The sequence below is a fragment of the Papaver somniferum genome, unplaced genomic scaffold (assembly GCF_003573695.1).
Source record: "Papaver somniferum cultivar HN1 unplaced genomic scaffold, ASM357369v1 unplaced-scaffold_137, whole genome shotgun sequence".
NCBI classification, from domain to species: Eukaryota; Viridiplantae; Streptophyta; class Magnoliopsida; order Ranunculales; family Papaveraceae; genus Papaver; species Papaver somniferum.
In genome coordinates this window covers 20798497-20821188 of record NW_020622934.1, presented here as the reverse complement: position 1 = coordinate 20821188, position 22692 = coordinate 20798497, and the positions used below count along the sequence as shown (strand labels likewise).

The 22692-nt window shown below is 37.8% G+C and overlaps 2 protein-coding genes across 2 annotated transcripts; both read left to right on the top strand.

Moving 5' to 3' along the window:
• The first annotated feature begins 15361 nt into the window (after positions 1-15361).
• On the top strand, positions 15362-15847 carry LOC113334673 (glycine-rich cell wall structural protein 1.8-like). Its single transcript, XM_026580873.1, has 2 exons — positions 15362-15445; positions 15617-15847. Exons 1-2 carry the CDS (start codon positions 15362-15364, stop codon positions 15845-15847), a joined length of 315 nt encoding a protein of 104 aa, XP_026436658.1.
• A 5643-nt stretch (positions 15848-21490) lies between these two features.
• On the top strand, positions 21491-22690 carry LOC113334671 (F-box protein At3g07870-like). Its single transcript, XM_026580872.1, has one exon. The coding sequence runs from the start codon at positions 21491-21493 to the stop codon at positions 22688-22690; it is 1200 nt and encodes a 399-aa protein (XP_026436657.1).
• Positions 22691-22692: the final 2 nt, after the last annotated feature.

The window sequence follows — 22692 nt, the reverse complement described above, 5'->3', positions numbered from 1 at the left end:
CTTGAATAACGGAGTTTTAATCGAGCTTTCGCCGAAATCGGGTATTCTCTCTCCTTTTACTCTACTCAGCATGTCCCTTTCCATATGTTGCATTTTAATTCTTTCCATATTTTGAAACATTGAGGACAATGTTTAGTTTAGGTTTGGGGGTATAGAGTAGATACCATGATAATTTGCCATAATTGAAAACAAAACTCCATCTTTTTGAAAAAAATTGAAAAATTCCAAAAAAATTGAAAAATCAAAATTCAAAAAAATTAAAAAACTAAAAAATCATAAAAATGGAGCTCATTTACCTTGAAATGTTGACTCTTGTGCAAATATGTATTTTTATTAGGAGTCTTAGTCTAGATATTTAGGCACCCTGATTCTAGCACAATTCACATTGTGATAAGAAATTTGCACGCGCACGATCTACCAATACATGTATGGCCTCGATCTTCAAGGTGTTTGATAGGAAGTTACGATTGCCAATCACTTTAGAATACTGAACGAAACTTGACTAGCTTGTTCTTTGGTTGGTTGGGATAGAAGGTGGAGGTTACATTAAGAAAGACAACCATCGAATTTAACTGGGTGCATCAAAAAGGGCTACCTCTTGCAAAGTGTCATGTAATCTTTTGTTTCTTTTTGTTATGTATCAAAAGTGTTTCCTTTTGCAAAAAAAAAAAAAAAAATAAATAAATAAAAAAAAATCAAGTATTCCATCATCTCTTGTTCCAAAAAATAAAAAGAGAATAGTCAATGTAAATAAGAGTCATGTAAAGAGTCATCTTTTGTGTTTTATTGTAATAAGCAAGGAGGGTGTATGCCATTGATGTACAACGCAAGTAATTGTGAAATACCTCCAACTCATTCACAATTCTCGTAAAGTCCGGACAGCTAGCTAGATTTCGACCTTGGTTCTTAGCCTGAGAAACTATCTCTTGGTGATTAGTAGTCATAACTTCAGATCTTTCTTTACACATGTGTAGATACACTTTACACTCTTATCACATGTCTTTTTTTGTTATCAGTGCTAGGATTGTGCCTTCGATAGCTAGATTGACATCTCCATTTTGCTGTGAGCTTAAACTGTTTTGCACATGTCACATTTGATGGAATCTGAGCTTATATTTTGACCTAGAACTTTGTAGGTACGTTCTAAGCAAACCTTCACGAGACTTCAACTCGTCCACTAGGGACACTTAGTGGTTTAAAAGGCTTAGTGCATACGCTAAATGCATTCGAGAGACCAGCGACAGTGGTATAGTTAGGATTTCCTTAGTTTTGTTTTACTTGAGGACAAGTAAAATTCAGGTTTGGGGGTATTTGATGAGTGCCAAATATTGTATATATTTATCCTTTTTTTTGTTGGCATTTAACTCATCTTTTGTGCAGTAATTCTACATTTTATCCCATATTCTGTATTTTCATTGTTTTCAAGAATAAATATTTTTCTTACTTAATTTTATATTTTTAGGTAATAAATAAAGTATGGATGAATTGCGGAGCGGAATAGAGCAGAAAAGTAGTGAAAAGCCGGGAGGAGTTACGCAAGGAAGCCGCGAAGAACGTTGTGCATAAGACCAAGAGGCTAGGAATGGGCTTGAAGAAGAAGAATTGTCCTTAAAGAAGATATGGGATTGGCATACCCAAGGCCCAAAACCCTTTCTCAAACCCATTTCCACTATCCAAGCCCGTCTCGGATTTCAGCCGTCAGATCGAAGCATTTCAGCATCCTACGGTCGCTCCATCATCGCACATCAAACTCCGAAGCTCCCGCTTTACATCGCAACGCCCATCTCCATCTTGGGTCGTCCGTTTTGCTACATCCCTTCATCCGACGGTCGCTCCACGCTTACCTCCGTATCGCCGTTGGATCCACCTACCATCTTCCCATCCATCGCTCCTTGTCGCAGATCATCAAACCTCGCTGAACCCGCCTAACACCCAAGTATCGAACACCCTATACCCCTAGCCAAACGCCCCCTAACCCTAACTCTATCGACTTCTTCTTTCTTCTCCATCTCTTCTTCCTTCCCCCGTCTGCAGAACCCGTACCACCACCATGTCCGCCATCATCACCACCAACTCCACTTCCACAACCACCACTTCCACCAACTGCCAACAAACACCATCATCATCACCCCCAAATCCCTCTAACGTGCCCATCATTTCCTATTCACTGATTTCCCCTAGTCTAGGGTTTTGAAAATTAGGGAAAAAGAATTGATGGACATGGCAGAGAAATTAGGTGAAGCTAGAAAAGAAATCAAGGTATGGGAAAGGCACCAGGAGAAGCAGAGAAGACATGGGTCGATGCTAATTGAGGAGATTTGTCACATCAAGGTAAGAAAAACCCAAACCCTAATTTCAGTTAATTTGGGGATTTTCGAGTAAACTCTAATTACTGTTAGGGAGAAGCATGGAGGAGCATTATAGAAGATATGGGTCTGATTTGTACTGTCAAATTAGGTAGAAATAATTTACCTAATTTCTGTTTGATTTTAGGGATTTTTTGGGAAGAACCCTAACTTGTAATTGGGTATAAATATGATTGTGGGTGTGATGTAAAGGCTTATCTCTGGACTAGCCAGTGTATCCCCATGAGGGCTGGACTAGCCAGTTCCTCTTGGGTAGATTTTTCTTCCCTGTTTTGTATTTGTAGATTTAATTTTAATTTTCAATTTTAATTCCAAATTCAGTTTTAGTTTATCTTGTTTCAATTAAGTTTGTTTTATGTTTTAATTCACATTTCATTCTAGTTCACATGTTAGTTTGTAGTTCTCTGTTTAGTAAATGTTTTTTTTTGTTGCTGTTATGTGAGCTCACATGTGTATGTGTATAGCTAGGCTGAGATGATGCCTTAAGTCACTGTTAGTGGTGGAATGTTAGGTTATAATTCATGTAAATAGAATTGATTGAGAAATGGAGGAAATTAGTGCTCAACTGTGCTTGTGATTGATTGTGCTGTCAAAAGACAGTCAATGCTAGGAGTAAACAGTTGAGCAAGCTTTTTATCTTTCCATTCCATTTATGTACGCCCTGGAACATAGGCAGGCTTGAACCTTAACCTAGATCCATTAAGGACAGGGATTTAACATAGAATTACACTATCTGGCTAGGTCACAAGGTGGATTCATAACCTAGTTGTGTTGTTTCTCTGTTTTGTATCTGTAGTTTTGCTCCCCTGCCATTGCCCTTGGCTTAGGCCTTGGTTTGCAACTGTCTTGATTTATCACTACCACATTGCCACTACCATACCATTGTATATGCCACTGTCACCTTTAACTCACCTTGTATAGGCCCTGTTTTGCTCTCTTTGCTTCATTGTGTCATTGTCACTCATTGCATTTAGATTAACTAGCTTAGGAATGCTTCAATACACCCCAAGTCCCTGTGGAATGACCCTGTCTTGCACACATTACTACAATTTGACCCTGTGCACTTGCAGGTATCACTGTAGGCATCCATTTATTGTCTTATTTTCACATCTTTAAATGCCTACCAAGTTTTTGGCGCCGCTGCCGGGGACTTGGCGCTGTGTGTTGATTTGTTCTTTGTTGTTTTGTTGCATTCACTTTCATCTTCATATTTGCATCATAGTTCATTGCATTTGCATCTTTCCCTGCATTGCATACTCATTTGCATATTGTTCACTTACATTCCTGCATTATAGCTTGCATCTTTACTCACTTTCTGCTTTGAGCCAGCAGGTACCTGCCTATCCTGCTGCTTTTGTTGTGGAGCTGCTGCTGCTGCTGCTCCTGTGCTTGCTGTACTCCTGCTCTCCTGCTCTCCTGCTGAGCTGCTGTGCTTGTGCTGCTGTGGTGCTCCTGCTTGTGCCAGGCCAAGACTGTTGCTGAGCTGCTGTGGCCCATGTTGCTGCCTGTTGCTGCTAACTGCTGCTGCCTTCTACACCTGTTGCTCTGCTGTGGCCCTGTGAACCTGCAAAGCCTGCTGTTGTGCTGTTTCTGCTGCTGCTGATCTGCTCCTGCTGCTAGGCCTGAAGTGGTGCTACTGCCATTCATAAGCCAAGCCCAACTGGGCCTTGAGTATTGAAGCCAAAGCTTAGGATGATCCAAAGCCCAACTGGGCTTTTGCAACCAAACTGAGCAGCTGGGCTGTGCTTAAGCAAGTAAGCCTAAACCCATTAAGAGAACCCAACCTGTGGGCTTCCATTTTTAATTTGTGGGCTTGTAATAATTTTTTCCATTTTTCTGTTGGGTTTGTAATTAATTTCTTGTGGGCTTGTTTGTTTAATTTCTTGTGGGCTTGTGGTTTTAGATTGATTTGGGCCTGTTGTTTGAATTAAAGAAAACTAAACTTTTGGAAGCCCAGTTGGGCCTCATATTTTAGTTAGTAGCTAGCCAAAGCCCAACTAAATTTCTGGGACTGTGGGCTTAACATCCATTTGAAAACAAAACATTTACACTGTGGGCTTGACCCAAAAACAGAAAACGTTTTCAAAAGCCCAGTTGGGCCTCGACCTTTGGCTATTTAAGAGCCCAAATTTCAAATTGTTACCTGGGCTTGTTTCTGAACTGTGGGCCTGAACCAAAGTTCAAGTGGGCCAAAATTTCAAAATTCCAAAAACCAACAGTGAGCTTTACTCGCCAGCAGTGGGCCTGTTTTTCAAAAACGTAGCTGGGCTTCGCAAAACCCAACAGTGGGCTTGGTCTCCTTATCCCATTAAAAACCAAATGTTTTTTTCCCATAAAAACCAAAGTTTTCCAAATGTTTCCCTAAAAACCAAAATTTTTCTTTTTCCCATCAAAACCAAATGTCTCCCGACAAAACCAAATTTTTCCAAAAGTCCAATCCCATTAAAAACCAAATTTTCTTGTAGATAGTTTCTTAGTTAAATCTTTTGTTTCTTTTGTATATATAGTGCTAATCCAATATGATCTCGGCTAAAAAAATGTTGGATTTTTGCCTTGAATAATGGAGTTCTAATTTTGCTTTCGCCGAAATCGGGTATTCTCTTTCCTTTTTCTCTACTCAACATGATCCTCTTCATATGTTGTATTATAATTTTGTTCATATTTTGAAACATTGAGGACAATGTTTAGTTTAGGTTTGGGGGTGAAAAGTATATACTTTGATAATATGCCATAACTGAAAACAAGAACTCCTTCTTTTTGAAAAAAATGAAAAATGAAAATAAAAAATTAAAAATTGAAAAAAAACATAAAAATGGAGCTCATTTACCTTGAAATGTTGACTCTTGTGCAAATATGTAATTATTAGGAGTCTTAGTCTAGATATTTAGGCACCCTGATTCTAGCACAATTCACATAGTGATAAGAAATTTGCACGCGCACGATCTACCAATACATGTATAGCCTCGATCTTCAAGGTGTTTGATAGGAAGTCACGATTGCCAATCACTTTAGAATACTGAACGAAACTTGACTAGCTTGTTCTTTGGTTGGTTGGGATAGAAGGTGGAGGTTACATTAAGAAAGACAACCATCGAATTTAACTGGGTGCATCAAAAAGGGCTACCTCTTGCAAAGTGTCATGTAATCTTTTGTTTCCTTTTGTATATGTATCAAAAGTGTCTCCTTATCAAAAAAAAAAAAAAAAAAATGAAAAAAATGAAAAAATCAATCAAGTATTTATCAATTCCATCCTCTCTTGTTCCAAAAATAAAAGAGAGTAGTCAATGTAAATAAGAGTCATGTAAATAGTCATTTTGTTGTTTCATTGTAATAAGCAAGGAGGGTGTATGCCATTGATGTACAACGCGAGTAATTGTGAAATACCTCCAACTCATTCACAATTCTCGTAAAGTCCGGACAGCTAGCTAGATTTCGACCTTGGTTCTTAGCCTGAGAAACTATCTCTTGGTGATTAGTAGTCATAACATCCGATCTTTCTTTACACATGTGTAGATACACTTTACACTCTTATCACATGTCTTTATTTGTTATCAGTGCTAGGATTGTGCCTTCGATAGCTAGATTGACATCTCCATTTTGCTGGGAGCTTAACTGTTTTGCACATGTCACATTTGATGGAATCTGAGCTTATATTTTGACCTAGAACTTTGTAGGTACGTTCTAAGCAAACCTTCACGAGACTTCAACTCGTCCACTAGGGACACTTAGTGGTTTAAAAGGCTTAGTGCATACGCTAAATGCATTCGAGAGACCAGCGACAGTGGTATAGTTAGGATTTCCTTAGTTTTGTTTTACTTGAGGACAAGTAAAATTCAGGTTTGGGGGTATTTGATGAGTGCCAAATATTGTATATATTTTATCCCTTTTTGTTGGCATTTACTCATCTTTTGTGCATTAATTCTACATTTTATCCCACATTCTGTATTTTCATTGTTTTCAAGAATAAATATTTTTATTAATTAATTTTGCATTTTTAGGTAATAAATAAAGATTGGATGAGTTGCGGAGCAAAAAGAGCAGAAAAGTGGTGAAAAGCCGGGAGAAATTACGCAAGGAAGCCGCAAAGAATGGAGCGCACGTCCAAAAAGCTGGAAATGGGCTCAAGAAGAAGAAAGTTGTTCTTAAAGAAGAAGTGGGCTCAAGGTTTTCCAAGCCCAAACTCATTTCCAAAACCCAAATCCATACCCGCTTGCGTCTTCAGCCGTCAGATCAGTTCTCAGAAGCATCCGACGGTCGCTCCCTTGTTGTGCATCGAAGTTGGATATCTCCGCCTAACACTACAACACCTAACTCCATCTGGCGTCGTTGATTTTGTTGTATTATATAATCCAGCGGTCGTTACAAGCTTCACTTCATCTCCCCGTCCGATTGATCTTTCATCTCCCTATCCCACGGCTTAGTCTCGCTGAACATCAAAAATCGATGCACTCGCCTCACACCCAAGTGTCGAACACCCTAGACCTCAAACAAACGCACCCTTCCCCTTTCTCCATCGAACCCATCTCCTCCATCACCCCCCTCTGCAGAACCACCATACTCCGTACCACCACCATGTCCGTCTCCATCACCACCACCTCACCCCAAATCACTCCACTATTTTCTCCCCAACTCTACTCTACCTAAGCCCATCATCACCATCACGTACCATCTCTTTAGCATCACTAATTTCTCCAATTTCTCATCTCTCTGCTCACTGAAACCCTAGGTGAGAAATTGGGGATATAAGTGATGATTAAAGCAACAATTGGAGCATGAGAGGAACGAGAAGAAGCAGGAGAAGAGTGGGTCGACGAGATGGAGCGAGTATCTCATCAACAGTAGGTAAATCAATTTCACCAAACCCTAGTTCTACTGATTTTGGGGGAAAATTGGGGGAAAACCCTAAATGGGTAATTGGGTATAAATTGGTGTTGTGTGGAGTGTGTGAAAGACACTATGTATCTCTCTGGACTAGCCAGTAGAGAATTTGCTACAAATTTTTATGAATTTCAATTTCAGTGCTTATCAGTTAAAAAGTTGAAAATTGCATATATTTTTAGTTATCTCAAATGTTGCTAGTTGTGTATGAATCATCTGTGTTAATGTATGTATGTTGATACATCATGGTTAGCATGAGCTAATCAGCATCAGGCCAAGACTCAGTGAAGCCTTGTGCACTGTCAAGTGACTAGAAGCTAGGATAGTTACTTCCTTGTATGTTTTGATTGAGCAAATGAGAGATACCAATGCTCATAGAGCCTGTGATTGGCTGTACTGTCAAAAGACAGCCAATGCTAGGGGCAGACTAGTGAGCAAATTGGTATTCTTCCATTTCTAGATGTATGCATAGGAACAAACACAACCTAGAAACATGTCATTTGATTAGGACACAAGGTGGATCCTAAGCCTTGGCTTAACCACCAATCCCTTCTCAGTAACTTGCATTTTCAGTCCTGTGTGCTTTCAACTCAGTTAATTTTCTTGCCTTTTATTTTCTTGCACTTTGTAGCTTCTGTGCACTGAAGTCAGTGCACAATCCTCACTCTGCCCTTGGCTTCCAAGCCTTGGTTCTTTGCTAATTTACCTTGTCTGTTATCTTTCCCTGCTGTGGTTCTTGTCTGTATGCCATATTGCTCTGCCTTGCATCATCACTACACACTTTAGCTAGGAAAACTTCTTGTATGCTCCTCTCCATGTGGACAAACCCCCACTCATCACTATATTATAAATCTTGACCTTGTATACTTGCAAGTGTTTTGTGTGCTCCCCATTTTCACACCAAAAGGCACCCCATGGGAATGTGTTATTCGGACTCCAGCAACGGATAAGGGGAGACCACTGGATAAGGGGTGTCCTTCTTCTAAAATTCAAATTTCATGTTTGGCGGGAAAATTTCCTTCTTCACTGGCAGATTTTTGATTGAAGTTTTGAACGTGTTCTAGGGAGATTCAATGGATGATTTTTGGTAGGAAGTTGTGATATGGCCTAGCAAACACGTTGTGGGCTTTTGGTTCGATCAGAATTAGCTAGAATCGGCTAGGCAATCCACGAGTTGCAAACATGGAAAACACGTAAAGGGAGAAGATATCCACGGGTTCTGGAAGAATTTGTACGTGTTCTGATGATGTGTAATGACTTGAACGACTTGTTGGAGCGTGAAAAAGATAAACATGGATAGTTTTCACGTAATTGGCAGCTGCAGATACGTGATCGAGATAAAAAAAAGGAAAGAAAAATATATCGTTTACTGCCGAGTAATGGGAGAATATTTGGAGTGATTGAGCAAGATTTTATGAGGTTGTTGGGTATAAAAAGGATTATCGAGATTCATAGAAGGCGATGGAGAGTTAGGGGTGAGAGCAGAGTATAGAAATTAGAGTTGCAGAGAGTTGATGCTACTTCCATTAGAGAAGAACACGAAGAACAATAGACTGCAAGTAGCAGTCGTTTTCTAGTGTCTTAAAACCGTTTCGTTTTCTTCCAGAAAAAGACTGTTGCTTCTGCGACTGTTTTGTGCTATAATTTTGTAACAGCTTCTTTGCAACATTTGTAACACCCGTAGACCATTGCAAATCTCTGTTTTATCTTATTTCTCCAATAAAAACACCATTTGAGATATGAGTTATCTTTTTGAGTGTGTTTTCACCATGTGGAGGTAGAACCCATCGCTGGGACGACGGAGGAAGCTGTATTTCATCCTTGGGGTAATTTAATAAATTCCTTATTTACTTTTTGCATAAATTTTAAATGATTTATGATTTCTATTCATCATTAGTTATCTTGTTAGATAGTGTATGCTTAGTCTTAGATGCTTTAGATACACTATGCTTGTAATTTACAATTGATGTTTTACGAAATCTACTTTGGCAAAGAATAGAGTTATTGTTTCGTTTGCTTTGAGCTATAAATGTCTAGGATTAATTTATGAACCCCATGAACATGAAAACCAGTGGAATCCCGAGTCCCGGTCTCTCTTCATCCTGTGACAAATTTCGTATATATATTTTTCCTTATTTTCTTTATTAAATCTTAAAATAAATTCTCAACAAATCTGAGTGAACGAATCATCTTACTACAACATCATTGAAAAATACCATCATTAAACAAGAATGGGAGAAAGTTCAATATGGTTCTTCAGCTATAAAGTTTACTCAGAAACTTAAGCAGGTACAGAGGGGTCTCAGTAAATGGAAGAAGAGACATTTTGGCAATGTTGATGATCGTATTCAGATGGTGCAACATAAATTAAAAGAATCCCAAGCATCTGCAAATGCATCGCAAGACATTATTTTAGAGCTGCAACAAGACCTTCAACACTAGTACAATGTCAAAGCTGATATTAGTTATCATTATTCAAGAGATAAGCTGTTTCGTGGCCAAGATAGGAATACTAAAGTTTTTAATGCTCAGGCTAATCATCGCAGGAAGAGAAATCAGATTGATTCTATTAGAGATGAACAAGGTAAATGGTATTCTTCAAGGGAGAACATTCAGAAGCTTCTTATTCAACATTTTAGTTCTATTACAACTTCATGTCATCCTTCTCAAGAATCAGAGATATTTAACCTGATCACACCTTGTATCTCGTTAGAAGAAAATGAGCAGCTGATTAAGATTCCATCTAGAGAAGAAATAAGACAGGTTGTTAACCAAATTAATGCTTGGGCTGCTCCTGGACCGGATGGATTTCAAGCCGGATTCTATCAACTATGTTGGGATGACATTGCGGAAGAATTGATGGCTATGGTACAAGATTTTTTTCAATCTGGTAAATTACTTCCACAAATCAATTTTACTTACCAGGTTTTAATACCAAAGAAATTGTGCGTAGAAACTTCATCGGATTTTCGACCAATTAGCCTCTGCAATATTTCTTATAAAGTCATTTCAAAATTATTGGCTTATCGGTTAAAGAATTTTCTTCCAAAAATTATTTCTCCTTGGCAGGAAGCTTATGTACCAGGTCGTAACATTCTAGATAATACAATAATATCACATGAAGAGAACCAAGATCTCTTCAGGATCAGTAGCAATTAAATTGGATATGGCGAAGGCCTTCGATCGTATGGAATGGGATTTTATTATCAAAATTATGCAAGGTCTTGGTTTCAGTGACAAATGGTGTTCTTTTATAAAGGAATGTATCAGCACTGCTTCTATTTCAATATTACTTAATGGTTCTCCTACTCTTCCTTTTACGCTAACAAGAGGAATTCATCAAGGTGATTCTCTCACTCCCTACATATTTATCATGTGCATGGAGGCATTTAGCAGAATGCTACAGGCAGCTGAAATGAAGGGGTTAATTATACCATTAAAACCAGCCATAAAAGGTCCAAGTATTTCTCATCTATTTTTCGCAGATGATTGCATTTTATTTTCAGTGGCGTCAAGCAATTCAATTCATAATTTGATGCAGATTATATTTCAATTATGTCTAGTTTCAGGGCAGATGGTTAGTCTCACTAAATCATGTATTCATTTTAGAAATAATCTGTGTGATTTAGCCAAGGAAAATATATCTGCCATGGTTCAGATCCCCAGAATGCCATTAGAAGAGAAATACTTGGGGATTCCTTTATTTGTTGGTCGTAACAAAAATGCTTGTTGTGCAGACACAGTTACTAAAATGGAGAATAGATTGCAATCTTGGCAAGGTAAAATTGTTAATCAAGCAGGTAGAAGCAATCATATTCAAGCTGTCACATGCACAATGGCACAATATCAGATGAGTTGTATGCATTTTCCATAGAAATCAATCAAAAAAATGGAGTCTTTACAGCGTAATTATTGGTGGAATAAGAATTCTAAGCGTGGAGGATACTTTATTGGTTGGAATGACTTAAGCACACCCAAAAGAATGGGAGGCTTGGGCTTTAAAAATCTGCGCATCTTCAATGAAACTATACTTGTTAAGTTGGCATGGCGAATGTTGAATGAACAAGAAGCAAAATGGGTGCAATTTCTTGAAGCCAGGTATTTTCATAATATTGATCCTTTATATGGCAAGATTAAGCGACAAGGCACGTGGATATGGAATGGTATTCAAAGAGGATTAAAATGGATTCGAAGATATCATATATGGCAAATAGGGGATGGGTCGAAAATGAATATTCAAGGTCAGTGGTTTGGCAGAGTTTCTCACCGGGATTCTCAACATCAACCTTTAAATGTTACCAATCCTCAAGCTACGATTTCTGAGTACATTGATCATTCAGAAAGAAGATTGAGAATTGAAAAGCTTCAGCAAGTGTGTTCTACAGATCAACTTCAGCAAATTCAACACATCATATTGCCTCAGCAACCAGACTCAGATCAGATCAGATGGTCACTTACTCGAAATGGTCAATTCACAGTTGCTTTAACTTATATAGCCATTTTAATGCAGCAGAGTAATCATATTATTACAAAGCAACAACAACATATGTGGTTTATGATCTGGCATATTGAGATTCCATATAAGTGCCAGATGTTTCTATGGAAAATTATTAAGAATATATTACTTGTGGAAGATAAATTGGTATCTCAGAGAATCATTCATCCTGAAGCTTCTATGTGTGTTCAGTGTTCTAATGGGAGTGAGTCCATCAAGCATATTTTTTTCCAATGTTCTTTGGATGTGGATATTTGGTCTGCTGTCTCGAATGCCATTCTGCAAGATGCTAATAAATATGAAGATATTATTCAATAGATTCAATCTTGGATGGATAAAAGATCATTACCATCAACAGCAAGGAGAAATCTCAGGAATCTAGCTGTCATAACTATGTGGTTCTTATGAAAAAGTCGATGTTTGAAGATGTTTGAAGGCAAAATTCAGTATCCTGCAAGCATTATCCAACAAATTTTCCAATTCTGTCATTCACATCACATCAGTATCCATAATAGTTGCAGTGCACATAGTTATAATAGCATGCATATAGCCATCAATCCTAGGATTTGCTGGAATCCGCCTCCATTTGATTGGTTTAAATTAAATTTTGATGTATCTATACTTCCAGACTCTAACTTGGCTGGTTTCTCTCTTGTGTTACGGAATTATTTAGGAGAATTCATGGAAGTCGTGTCCTGGACAAGAAATGTAAGAGATATTGATCAGGCAGAAGTTATGGATGTGCTGATAGTCTTACATTGGATTAAGGATAAAGGTATTTGCAGAATTCTGGTAGAAGGCGATAATAAATCAGTTATGGAGGCAGTAAGAAAGTGTCAAAAAGATTTTATTAGATGGGAGGATAAACCAATGATGTCTGAATCTATAAGTATTTCTCAAGCTTTAGTGGATGTAAAATTTAGGTATGTCAAGAGGGTATCCAACAGAGTTGCGGATGCTTTGGATAAGTTTGCTCGTTTGAATAACTGCAACAACAGTTGGGCGAACAATCCACCAGAGGTTCTCTTCCCTTTGCTTCAACAAGAAGTTTTTCAGGGGAAGGATTAATGTCTTAGCTGATGTTGCTTAGTGGTTTGTTGTTGTAAGATACAAAACTAAAGTTGGTCTGGTTCTTGTTGTTTGTGCTCTAGTTTGAGCAAAGTCTGCTTATGTTTGTTGTAGTTAGGTTTTGTTAGGGTTAGTCTTGCTTGATGTATCTGTATGGTGTAAGTTGTTGGTTTCAATAAAAAGTACTTTTTCAAAAAGAAAAAAGAAAAAAAATGTTGCATAGAATCCGATAGGGAAATCAGCGGTCTGTATTTAAGCTTCTCAACATCTCGATCGGTGGTGGGGCACATGGGTCCCACTTAAATTACACTCGGAACAAAATATCGGGAACTTTCTTCGGTCAACATATCATTTCCGTTTATGATATTGGTCCACCTTTTAGGCTAAGACCTATGATGTGCTAATCTAAGCAGCTATATTAGTAGTCCAAGTCAGATAAGCCAATATCCTAAGTCCTACTCAACGATTTTTAGGTAATTTCGGAAGACGATTCGTTAAGAATTTTCGAAAATATAAATCTATCACAAATGTTTAAAATGTGAGTAATGGCGGAGCCATAGAAAATTATCGAGGGGGTGCTAAAAGAATTTTACAGAAATGTGGAGATTTTATTGGACTAGATGTAAATATTTACTGGGCTCAAACAAAAATATTAAGGAGGTATAAAAGGTTTTTTAGCGGTTAATTAGATTTTAGGGAGAGCCACAACCATGGCTAGTCAATTCTTGGCTCCGCCCCTAAGATTATAGCGCAATGATTTCATGCGAGTATCTGTTTAATCTTAGGCTAACCTCTATGGGCTAGATTGAGCTGCTAGATTGGCAGTTAAGTGTTGCAATTAAAAAGAGAAAAAGGTTTAAAAATTAACACTTGCACTTGCTAGATCTCTCTCCTAGCATGTGCTCGCAGTTCAACTAGCAGCGAGATTGAAACATTAAATGATTCGGCGCTGAACGGTTCATCGTCCCGATGGATATCAGCGCTGTTTGGTTCAGCATATGTACATGAAGTCTAAAATGCAAGTGAAATGATAACGTGTTTCTTACATTTCACTTATTAGTCACCTACTGCAAACCTACTCCACATTGTTTGAGAGTGAAACTTTATGATGACGTACTACACAGTACACAGTGCTTGACATTTCACTACATGTTTCTCACATTTCACATAAATTGTGTAAGTCAGATGATAACGTGTAAGCTTTATGATCAATGATCATACTTGAATTTAATTTGAATCACTCACCGCTGAATGAAACAGCGCCCAGCGCGGTACTGTTTAGCGACTAGATTGTTAATCTAACTGCTAGATCAGAATACCGTAGGACTTATCCTTATGTTACATTTTTTTCGTTAAGTTTTGATTACTTCCCAGAGTGCAAAACAATTTACAAAGAAATAACTTCAAAGTTCAAACAGGATGAAGTCCTTATTATTTATTTATTTTTGGCAGAATTATGTCCCCCTCAGCATTCGTTTCTGCTTGCTTCAATTAAAAAAAAAAGGATAATCTCTACTGACAGTAAAAGGTGTAAATGGCGGATGCGGTTGCTATTAAAAATAAACAAATGAGAAGACATCATAATTTGATTTGAAATCCGAACAAATGAAAATCCCCTATGTTGTTATCATGGTTGCACAATTTAGTTACCCATTGTTAACATGGTTAAATGGGGGCATATGCCATTTAGTTGGGGCTTATGGATTTTTTCATCCATCCCATAAAGAATTATAAGGGTTGTCTAAATTTGATGAAATTACCATTTTATCCTCTATCAAATATTAATACTGCTAATTTGTCCCCATCAAATCTTAATCATAAAATTAAAAACTAAAATCAAAATCATAAAACTAAAATCATAAAATTTAAAAACTAAAATCAAAATCAAAATCATAAAACTAAAATCATAAAATTAAAAACTAAAATCAAAATCAAATTCATTTCCATCTCCACTTCAACTGATTCTTCTTCTTTTCTTCTCAACCCAATCTTATAAACTAGGTTTTAGTAACATAAAATTGCTCAAAAATTGAAATTTTGAAATCAAATTTTTCCTGGTTTATCAGAATCGGTTAACGTTAATGTATATGTGATCCGATTGCAAATAGAAACGGTTTATGTTCATTCTCACAAAGACCGATTATCCTTGATATGTTTTTTGGTTCGAGAAATTTGAACCAGAATCGGATTACATTAGCACTTATAAAACCGATTGTTGATGTATAATGTTAGAATCGGATTTTATATGTGTGTCAAGTAAACCGATTGTTGTTCTCAATTTTTCTGTATCTATTTTTTGTTAGAATCGGATTACATGAGCATTCTTATAAACCAGTTCCTGTTGTGCAATGTCAGGAATCGGTTTTTACATATGTATCATGTAAACCGATTCTGGTTAACCCATTTTTTTTCAGTTAATACTCGATCATAAAATGAGTATGAAATCATACTCGATTTCATTTCATTAACTTGGATATAGAATGAATTTTAATTTTATTTGATGTTTAACAACACATAATTCACAGATAAAAAAGAGAAGCTGGAGGTGATCAACATGGTGGTGGGGAAGCTGGAGGAGCTGTCGGTGATGGTTATGGCACTGGAAATGATGGAGGAGCTGGTGGTGGTTCTGGATATGGTCAGTGCGGAACCAGAAATTTGGTTAAGGGCTTGCTTGATAAACTAGCTGGACTGCATCCAATATTTTAGGTCTGGCTTAAGCCTAGTTTTCAGGCCTATATTTCCATTTTAAGCAAATTAGATAGTGAAAAAAATGCTTTTTTGGACTTTTGGGGCTTGCTTGAGCCAGCCTAGGCTAAGCTGTAGATCCTCCCTTGGATATGGTGCCGGAGCTGAACACAGTGGTGGCGCTGTTGGTGGTGTAGGTGCCGGTGGAACTCATGGTGGTGGTTATGGTGCCGGAAATGAAGAAGTTGGTGGTGGCACTGCGTACGGTGCCAGTGGTGCACATGGAGGTGGGTATGGTGGTGGAACTGGAACCGGAAGTGGTGAAGGAGCTGGTCTCCATGGTGGCAGTTAAAAATTGTTGACTTAAATTCGCCATCTCAATATGGGCCACTGGATCGAGTTAAGAGACAAATTAATCTTACTTACTACCAAAATATAATAATATTATGAATAAGAGTTTGAATTACGAGGAGTTTAATGGTGGTTACATCCACCTCCATGTATGGCTAGTTGCTAAACTGGCTTCAGATGTACAAATGTTGTCTATCTAATAAACCGTGCCTTTCTGTTGAAGTTTTATAAACTACAACTGCAATACAGTGTGTCACTTTACAATTTTTAGCCAAACAGCCGCACGAAAGTACCAAAAGCTTTTCATACACTGAGATTTGCCCGAGAACAGTTCAGTTGACGAAACTTTTCTGTTTCTATGTCCAGTCAATGTGAGAATCTCATCCCTGAGTAGTCAACACCATACATCTAGGTTTCCACTAGTGTGAAAAAGACTTCCAAAGTAACTGAGAGAAGTTGAGGATCCAACGTGAATTACTGGGTCAGAAATCGTCAGTGCATGGATCCATGCGTGCAACAAAATTCTGGAGAACAGCGGGCAAAAATCGTACAATATGTTGTTGGTGAAAACTACAGGGAGACTCATTCTCCCAGATTTTTCCACTGAGAAACCCACGGACAGAAAACTGAAGGCGCGCACCCATTTTTTGGGGAAAAATTATTCTCACACTCATAATTTATAAAATTTTGTTTTGTTATTTTTTCAAGCACTGAAATCAGCTGCCATCAACATCAACTGGGAAACGAATTTCTTCTTCCTATCTCTCTTATCTTGTTCTTCATTTTCAGATCTACTAGATTTAGAACAATAATTTCAGAAAAATCTATTTCAAAACAAAGGCTTGTTCTTCAATACAAGTCCGATCTGTTTCAAAATCTTGATAAAAGATGATTTTGGGTTACAAATTTACGATCAGTAGACTTTCCTCTTCAAACCCATTGAAGATTTTTTCACAAAACACTGATAATCTTAGCCTAATTCAGGGCTTTTCTCTTCACGAACGAAATTAATGACAAGGGAAATCATCATCGCTGGATCTATGGGGATTTAAACTACGAAATTGGTGTTGGTGAATGGTAGCTGCATACAGTTCTTGAGATGAGAATGAAGACGGTCTGATGGTCACAGATTTGTTGGATTGAATCTGCTGGTACTCACGATGGCATTTCCTGATATAGTGGTCAAGTTGCTGGAAGAGATTAATGGCAGCATGAGATGAAATTGGCTGAATCGTTACAACATTTATGGTTTGAGTAAGTGAAGAAGAAAGGTTCCCCTGCCATGGATTCATGTGAACATTCGAGTTCGATCGCACAACAAAGAAAAGGTCAGCAACGTCATAAAATTTGAGAAGGCTTGGTACAGATGTGAACTCATTCTACAACTATAAATACAAAGTTAGGTTATAATGGTGGTTGTCAGGGGGATTTGCAGACGTAAATGGAGAACGTGTATTGATTCTCAATAATTTGTTATTTGTGTGTATTTCAAGGGTTTGTGAATGATTTCTGAAGACTAGTTGAACCAGGGAAGATAATGATGTTGATGTTGATAATGGGGATTGAATGGAGTGTGTTTATGGGTTGTGAATGAATGAGGAATTGCATTTACCAGTTTAGGCACACAACACGTTCGAGAAAAGGCCTTCAAGCTCATCTGATGCTAGTTGAGTTTGTCTAAAATGGTTGCTGCTGCAATGGTGCTGGTGGTCTGTTTTACAGGGTTTCTGGTGGGATGATTTTCGCAGACTGAACTGGTTTGGTTAGGAGGAGATACTGCAAGTTGTTGAGCTAATTTTCAGCTGTAGAACGTGTGTTGTTATGGGTCTGTGTTGGTGATATGATGTTCATGGAAGAGATATGAGCTGAGGTCTGAAACTGTAGTGATTTGGTTGAGCTATGGCAGTGAAAGATGTATGCTGCTACTGGCTTCCTTCTAAGGGTTAACAGCTTGTTTTAGATGATGTTTCAGCTGCTAACCAGGGACTGGGATTGAGTTATTGCTGATGGTGTTCGAGTAATTAATGGAAGAGATAAAGTTACAACAATTCCAGTGGGGTTAGAAGGCATGGGCTTACCTGATTGTGTTAGTGCGATGAATTTGGATGAGTCATATTCTTAATTAACCTTGGTTCAGTGACGTTTGGGTCAGTTAATATGTCCAAAATTCTGTTGTGTGTCTAGAGAAATGATTGCATGATTTGTTTTGCAGATACAAAAGTGACTACATAATCTATCATGCAGCTGAAAAAATGGTTGCACAACCTATTATACATCTACAAAATTTGTTGCATAACGTGTTATGCAGTCCGAAAAATGATTGCATAACACGTTATACAACAACATTTTTGTTAGTATTGAAACCAACAAAAAATAAGGTTGCATAACTTGTCATGCACCTACAATAATATCTACATAACATGTTATGCAGTCGTGAAAATGGATGCATAACCTGTTATGCATCCGAAAATATGACTGCATAATGCATTATGCATCGAGAAAATAGATGCATAACATGATATGCATCCGTAAATATGGATATATACTGCATTATGCATCAATTTTTTATACTCAAGAAGGGTGCGAAAACAATGGGTACATGACTTGTTATAGATGCATAACTTTGTTATGCAGATGCATAATTTGTTATGCAGTCGAGAAAATGGTTGCATAATGCGTTATGCGTCTGCATAATGCGTTATGCATCCTTTTTGGTGGTTGCATAATGGTTATGTATCAAGTTTTCGAAAATTTTGCCTAAAACGATGATCACCTCCGATTTTTTCATGAAAAACAAAAATTTGATATTGTTGTTTGTACTCGTTGCATAGCTCTCTGTAAAAGATTTCCAACCATATAAAATTTGTAAATTTCTAAGGTGCGGATTTTTAGATATGTTATGTCCAAGTTGAGTTGCCAATTATACCCCTGATGCATAACTCAGTCATGCAGATGCATAATCCGTCATGCAAAAGTTTTTAATAATTTCATATAATTATGGGTGTCACGGAAATAATTATGGGTGTCACAGTACCCAAAATTAATTATGAGCCTGAGAATGAGAATATTTTTTTTTTGGGTCTCCCCCTAATTTCGCCATGTTGTTGTTGGGATGCGCACAAGAGTAGTGGAGGAACAATGGCATGTCAGTCTTCTATCTTATTAATGGGCTGGTCGCGAAGACTGGAGGAAGAGCCCAAGATCCTCATTTATCTGTCAGTTTCTCGGAACTGACAATACAACCACCAGATGGTGGGCCTTTCCTTTCTGGCATAAATGCCATGCACTAGTCGGAAACAGCGGGTTCGACCATAATGATACAGAATGTATTTACACGCCTGACGCCTCTCCCCAAAACCCTCAATTATTCCATCTATATCTCTAGGTTAGCTTAGGTATCGCGAATCACAGTTTCAAAAGTAAGACGAAGAATAATCTGAGAGCGAGACGAAGAGCGTTCAAAACAGCAACACCACCAATGCTGAATCTCCCAGGTGATACCCTTGACGCCATACTATTGATGTTACCTGCAAAATCAATATGTAGATCCAGGTGCGTTTGCAAACAATGGTACCACTTACTCAATAACCATGATTTTATGGAACGTCGTCTTAAACACAGCTTTGAAACCGTAAATTTCAGTTGTTTTTCAATAGAGCATAATGATACTACACATGAATTTTACATGCACATCCCAAAACCCTCATCATCATTACATACAGTATTTGAAAAAGATCCCCGGTGTGTCAAGATGGATTCTCCATTCAAAGATACAAGTCTAAGGATTAACATTGTGGCTTCTTGTAACGGTTTGATTTTGATGAAAATTTTTAGTATTAATTGGACGGAAAGTAGTCACTGGCTTTGGAATACATATGCTGAAGAGTTTAAAGAAATACTGATTCCACAAGTTGAATTTGGACCTGCGGATCAGCATCATAATATAAATCAAAATAACATATGCAGTACTACATATGGGGTTAGTTATGATTGCGATGCCAATGATTACAAGATTGTCGTAGCTACCTGTTACGATTTTTTTGATAACGAGAGTAATATGATGCAAGTTTTTAATGGTTGTAAAATTCAATTTTATACATTAGAATCGAATTTATGGAAAACCTTAGGCAACATCTTTCCTTGTGATATTTTAGGTCTATGTGGTAAGGCTGAAATAGTTTTTGTTTGTGGAGCATTTCACTGCATAGCGAGACGACTTTTATCCATTAAAACAATATGTATTGTTTCTTTTGATATCCGTAGTGAGAACGTCAGCGAAGTAGCAGTCACCCCACCGGTCGATGAATTATTGAATGATACGAAGTATAATTATAATATGACACTGGGTGTTTTGGGAGGGTGCCTTTGCATGGTACTAAGAGCATTTGGTAGCTGTAAAATCGAAGTTTGGGTGATGAAGGATCATAATGCGACTGAATCATGGACTAAATTGTTCATTGCACAGCTCCCAGCGTTTGTCAACAATGTGAAATTATTATGGGAATTCAAGAATGGTGAAGTTTTTTTTCGTATCAACCGCGCTTTTATATAGCAAGTTTGGTGAGAATTCTCGCTTAGTTTTGTATGACCCGGTGAGTGAGTCAAAAATGTCAAGCTACTGAGATCCAGCATATTGCAAGAAACAAATGGAATTTAGAAGCTTGTGTGAAGAGAAATCTAGTGTTACTTAACTGACTCAACCAACGGGCAGAGCCGCTCCTGAGAGTGTGCAACATGTGTAACTATTTGGAGGACTTTTTTCCCCATTGGGTAGACTGTAATGTTTTTAAATTAGTTCTAAATTCGATCTGGACGATGGATTCTCTTGGATTTCTGTACTTATCTTACAATTAACGTAGTGGCAATATTCCACGAGGAACTCACTTTGAGACTCTAGAGTTGGGATGCATCAGCTTTCCTTGAGAACAATTTATTGTGTGGAGTGTGGACTACCCATGAAGAAAGTTCGCAAGGGTGAACAATGATAGCCCTGCAGTCAGATGAAGTTCAAGAATATGATCATGAGGATCCAAATGAAAGAATCATATTTTACCTTGTTGTGGGATTTGGAGTTCGGGGTTTATTCATTGTTTTGCTAATAAAAAAAGAAAAATGGTGGTTGGAGTATTAGAGAATTATTGATTCTGTTGCCGTTAGAATAGTAGATTATAATTTGTTAAGTTGAAACCTGTAAATGTTTGGTTAATGCCATTCTAATGAATTTTTTCTGAGTTTATATGATTTGCTATGATGAATGTTAGGTTAAGAAATGATGCAGCTCACTGAACTTGCAGCTTGAATAGATCAATGAGATCACATGTCATGTGGCCTTATTTGGTTTGCATGCCGTATGATTTGCTTTATTCAAGTGGTGTTGTACTCGGAATATAAGTTTAGCTTGGTCTCTATCAGTTTAGCATGTATATCAGCACTCAGTAACAACCTCCTTTAACATGTTGCTTCTTTGCAGCCCCGGTAACAACTTCTGACTGCAAAACCTTAGAGCTGCATGTATCTTGGAGCTATTGGTAATTTCCACCACAAATTTTCTGCATGCAGGACTCTTATTCCGGTGGAAAAGCCTCCTTATATTTCTCATACTCGTATATCCTTTTCCTTAGAAACTAGTTTGTTTTAAGAGTTAATGGGGAATTTCCATCATCTCCCAACTGATATTCTACTCGACATTATAACTCGTCTACAAACCGAAACAGTATTAGATTGCAAGTTAGTCTGCAAACCATGGAGAAATCTCGTTTCTCATCATCCATCATTCTCTCGGTTGCATCTAACTCATCTGAACCACTCCATTACTGATTCCGGTAAGCAAAGCTTTCTTGTTAAAGCTGAGAATATGCAGCTTCACTATTTTGAGTATGACAAGAATAATGATGAGGCACCTGTTGGTTGCATTAAAATGATAAAATTCACCGCTCCATTCGAATTTCACTATTCCTTCAACGGTTCCTTTAATGGTGTAGTCTGTCTTTGTGGATACAAAGCTTATCCTGTTTATATTTGCAACCCCATGACCAAACAATATGCTTTGATTCCAGAATTTGATGTGTCAGATCGTGGTGATCAGTTCATTTACTGGTCGAGTGGGTTTGGTTACCTTCCTTCAACCAACGAGTATAAAGTTGTTAAAGTTTTTACGTTCAGTACACAGCTCAATATTGTCGAGGTTTTGGTGTATACTCTTGGCAGTGGCAATGGGTGGAAAAGTGTTGGGAGGTTTGATATTAAGGAGCGCAAACCTATTGTCGAGCATGGTGCTGTCTTTGTGGATGGAGCGCTGCATTGGGTGGATCAAGGAGTGGGAAGTGTTTTTCTTTTTGATTTGATGGAGGAGAAGTTTCGTGAAAAAGTTTCACAACCTCCTTTGCCAACAAACAGCTGTAGCATCTGGTTTGATTATACTATAGGGGAATTGGGTGGGGTTTTATATTATTCTATCAAATATCGCCAAAGAATCACTAAATGTACATGTTTTGATATGTGGTTACTGAAAAAGGACAAGGATATTCCTGACATGAATGAGCAGGTGGAACATGAGCCATCGGATTGGAGTAAAGTGTTTAGCATTCCTGGGAGAGAACCATTAGCCTTTACCAAGGGTGGCGGTGTTTTATGCTTCGATTATTGGTCCCTTGGCATTTATGATTCAATAGCTTCAAACTCGAAAAATCTTGTGGATTTTAATGGATTTAGTCAAATAATCCCTCATAGGAACACCTTATTTTCGTTAAAAGAATTAGGAGAAAAAGATGTATACATAATGGAGTCAGCTGAAACTGAAGAGACAGAAAACCGTGATTTGACGATCGCAAGTAATCTCCGCTGAGC

What these genes read in the sequence shown, in the direction of transcription:
- LOC113334673 (XM_026580873.1), top strand. Translation starts at nt 15,362, where the DNA reads ATGGTGGTGGGGAAGCTGGAGGAGCTGTCGGTGATGGTTATGGCACTG. An exon ending in TGGTGGTGGTTCTGGATATG is followed by an intron (nt 15,446 to 15,616) that starts GTCAGTGCGGAA and finishes TGCTTGAGCCAG; the next exon opens with CCTAGGCTAAGCTGTAGATC.
- LOC113334671 (XM_026580872.1), top strand. Translation starts at nt 21,491, where the DNA reads ATGGGGAATTTCCATCATCTCCCAACTGATATTCTACTCGACATTATA.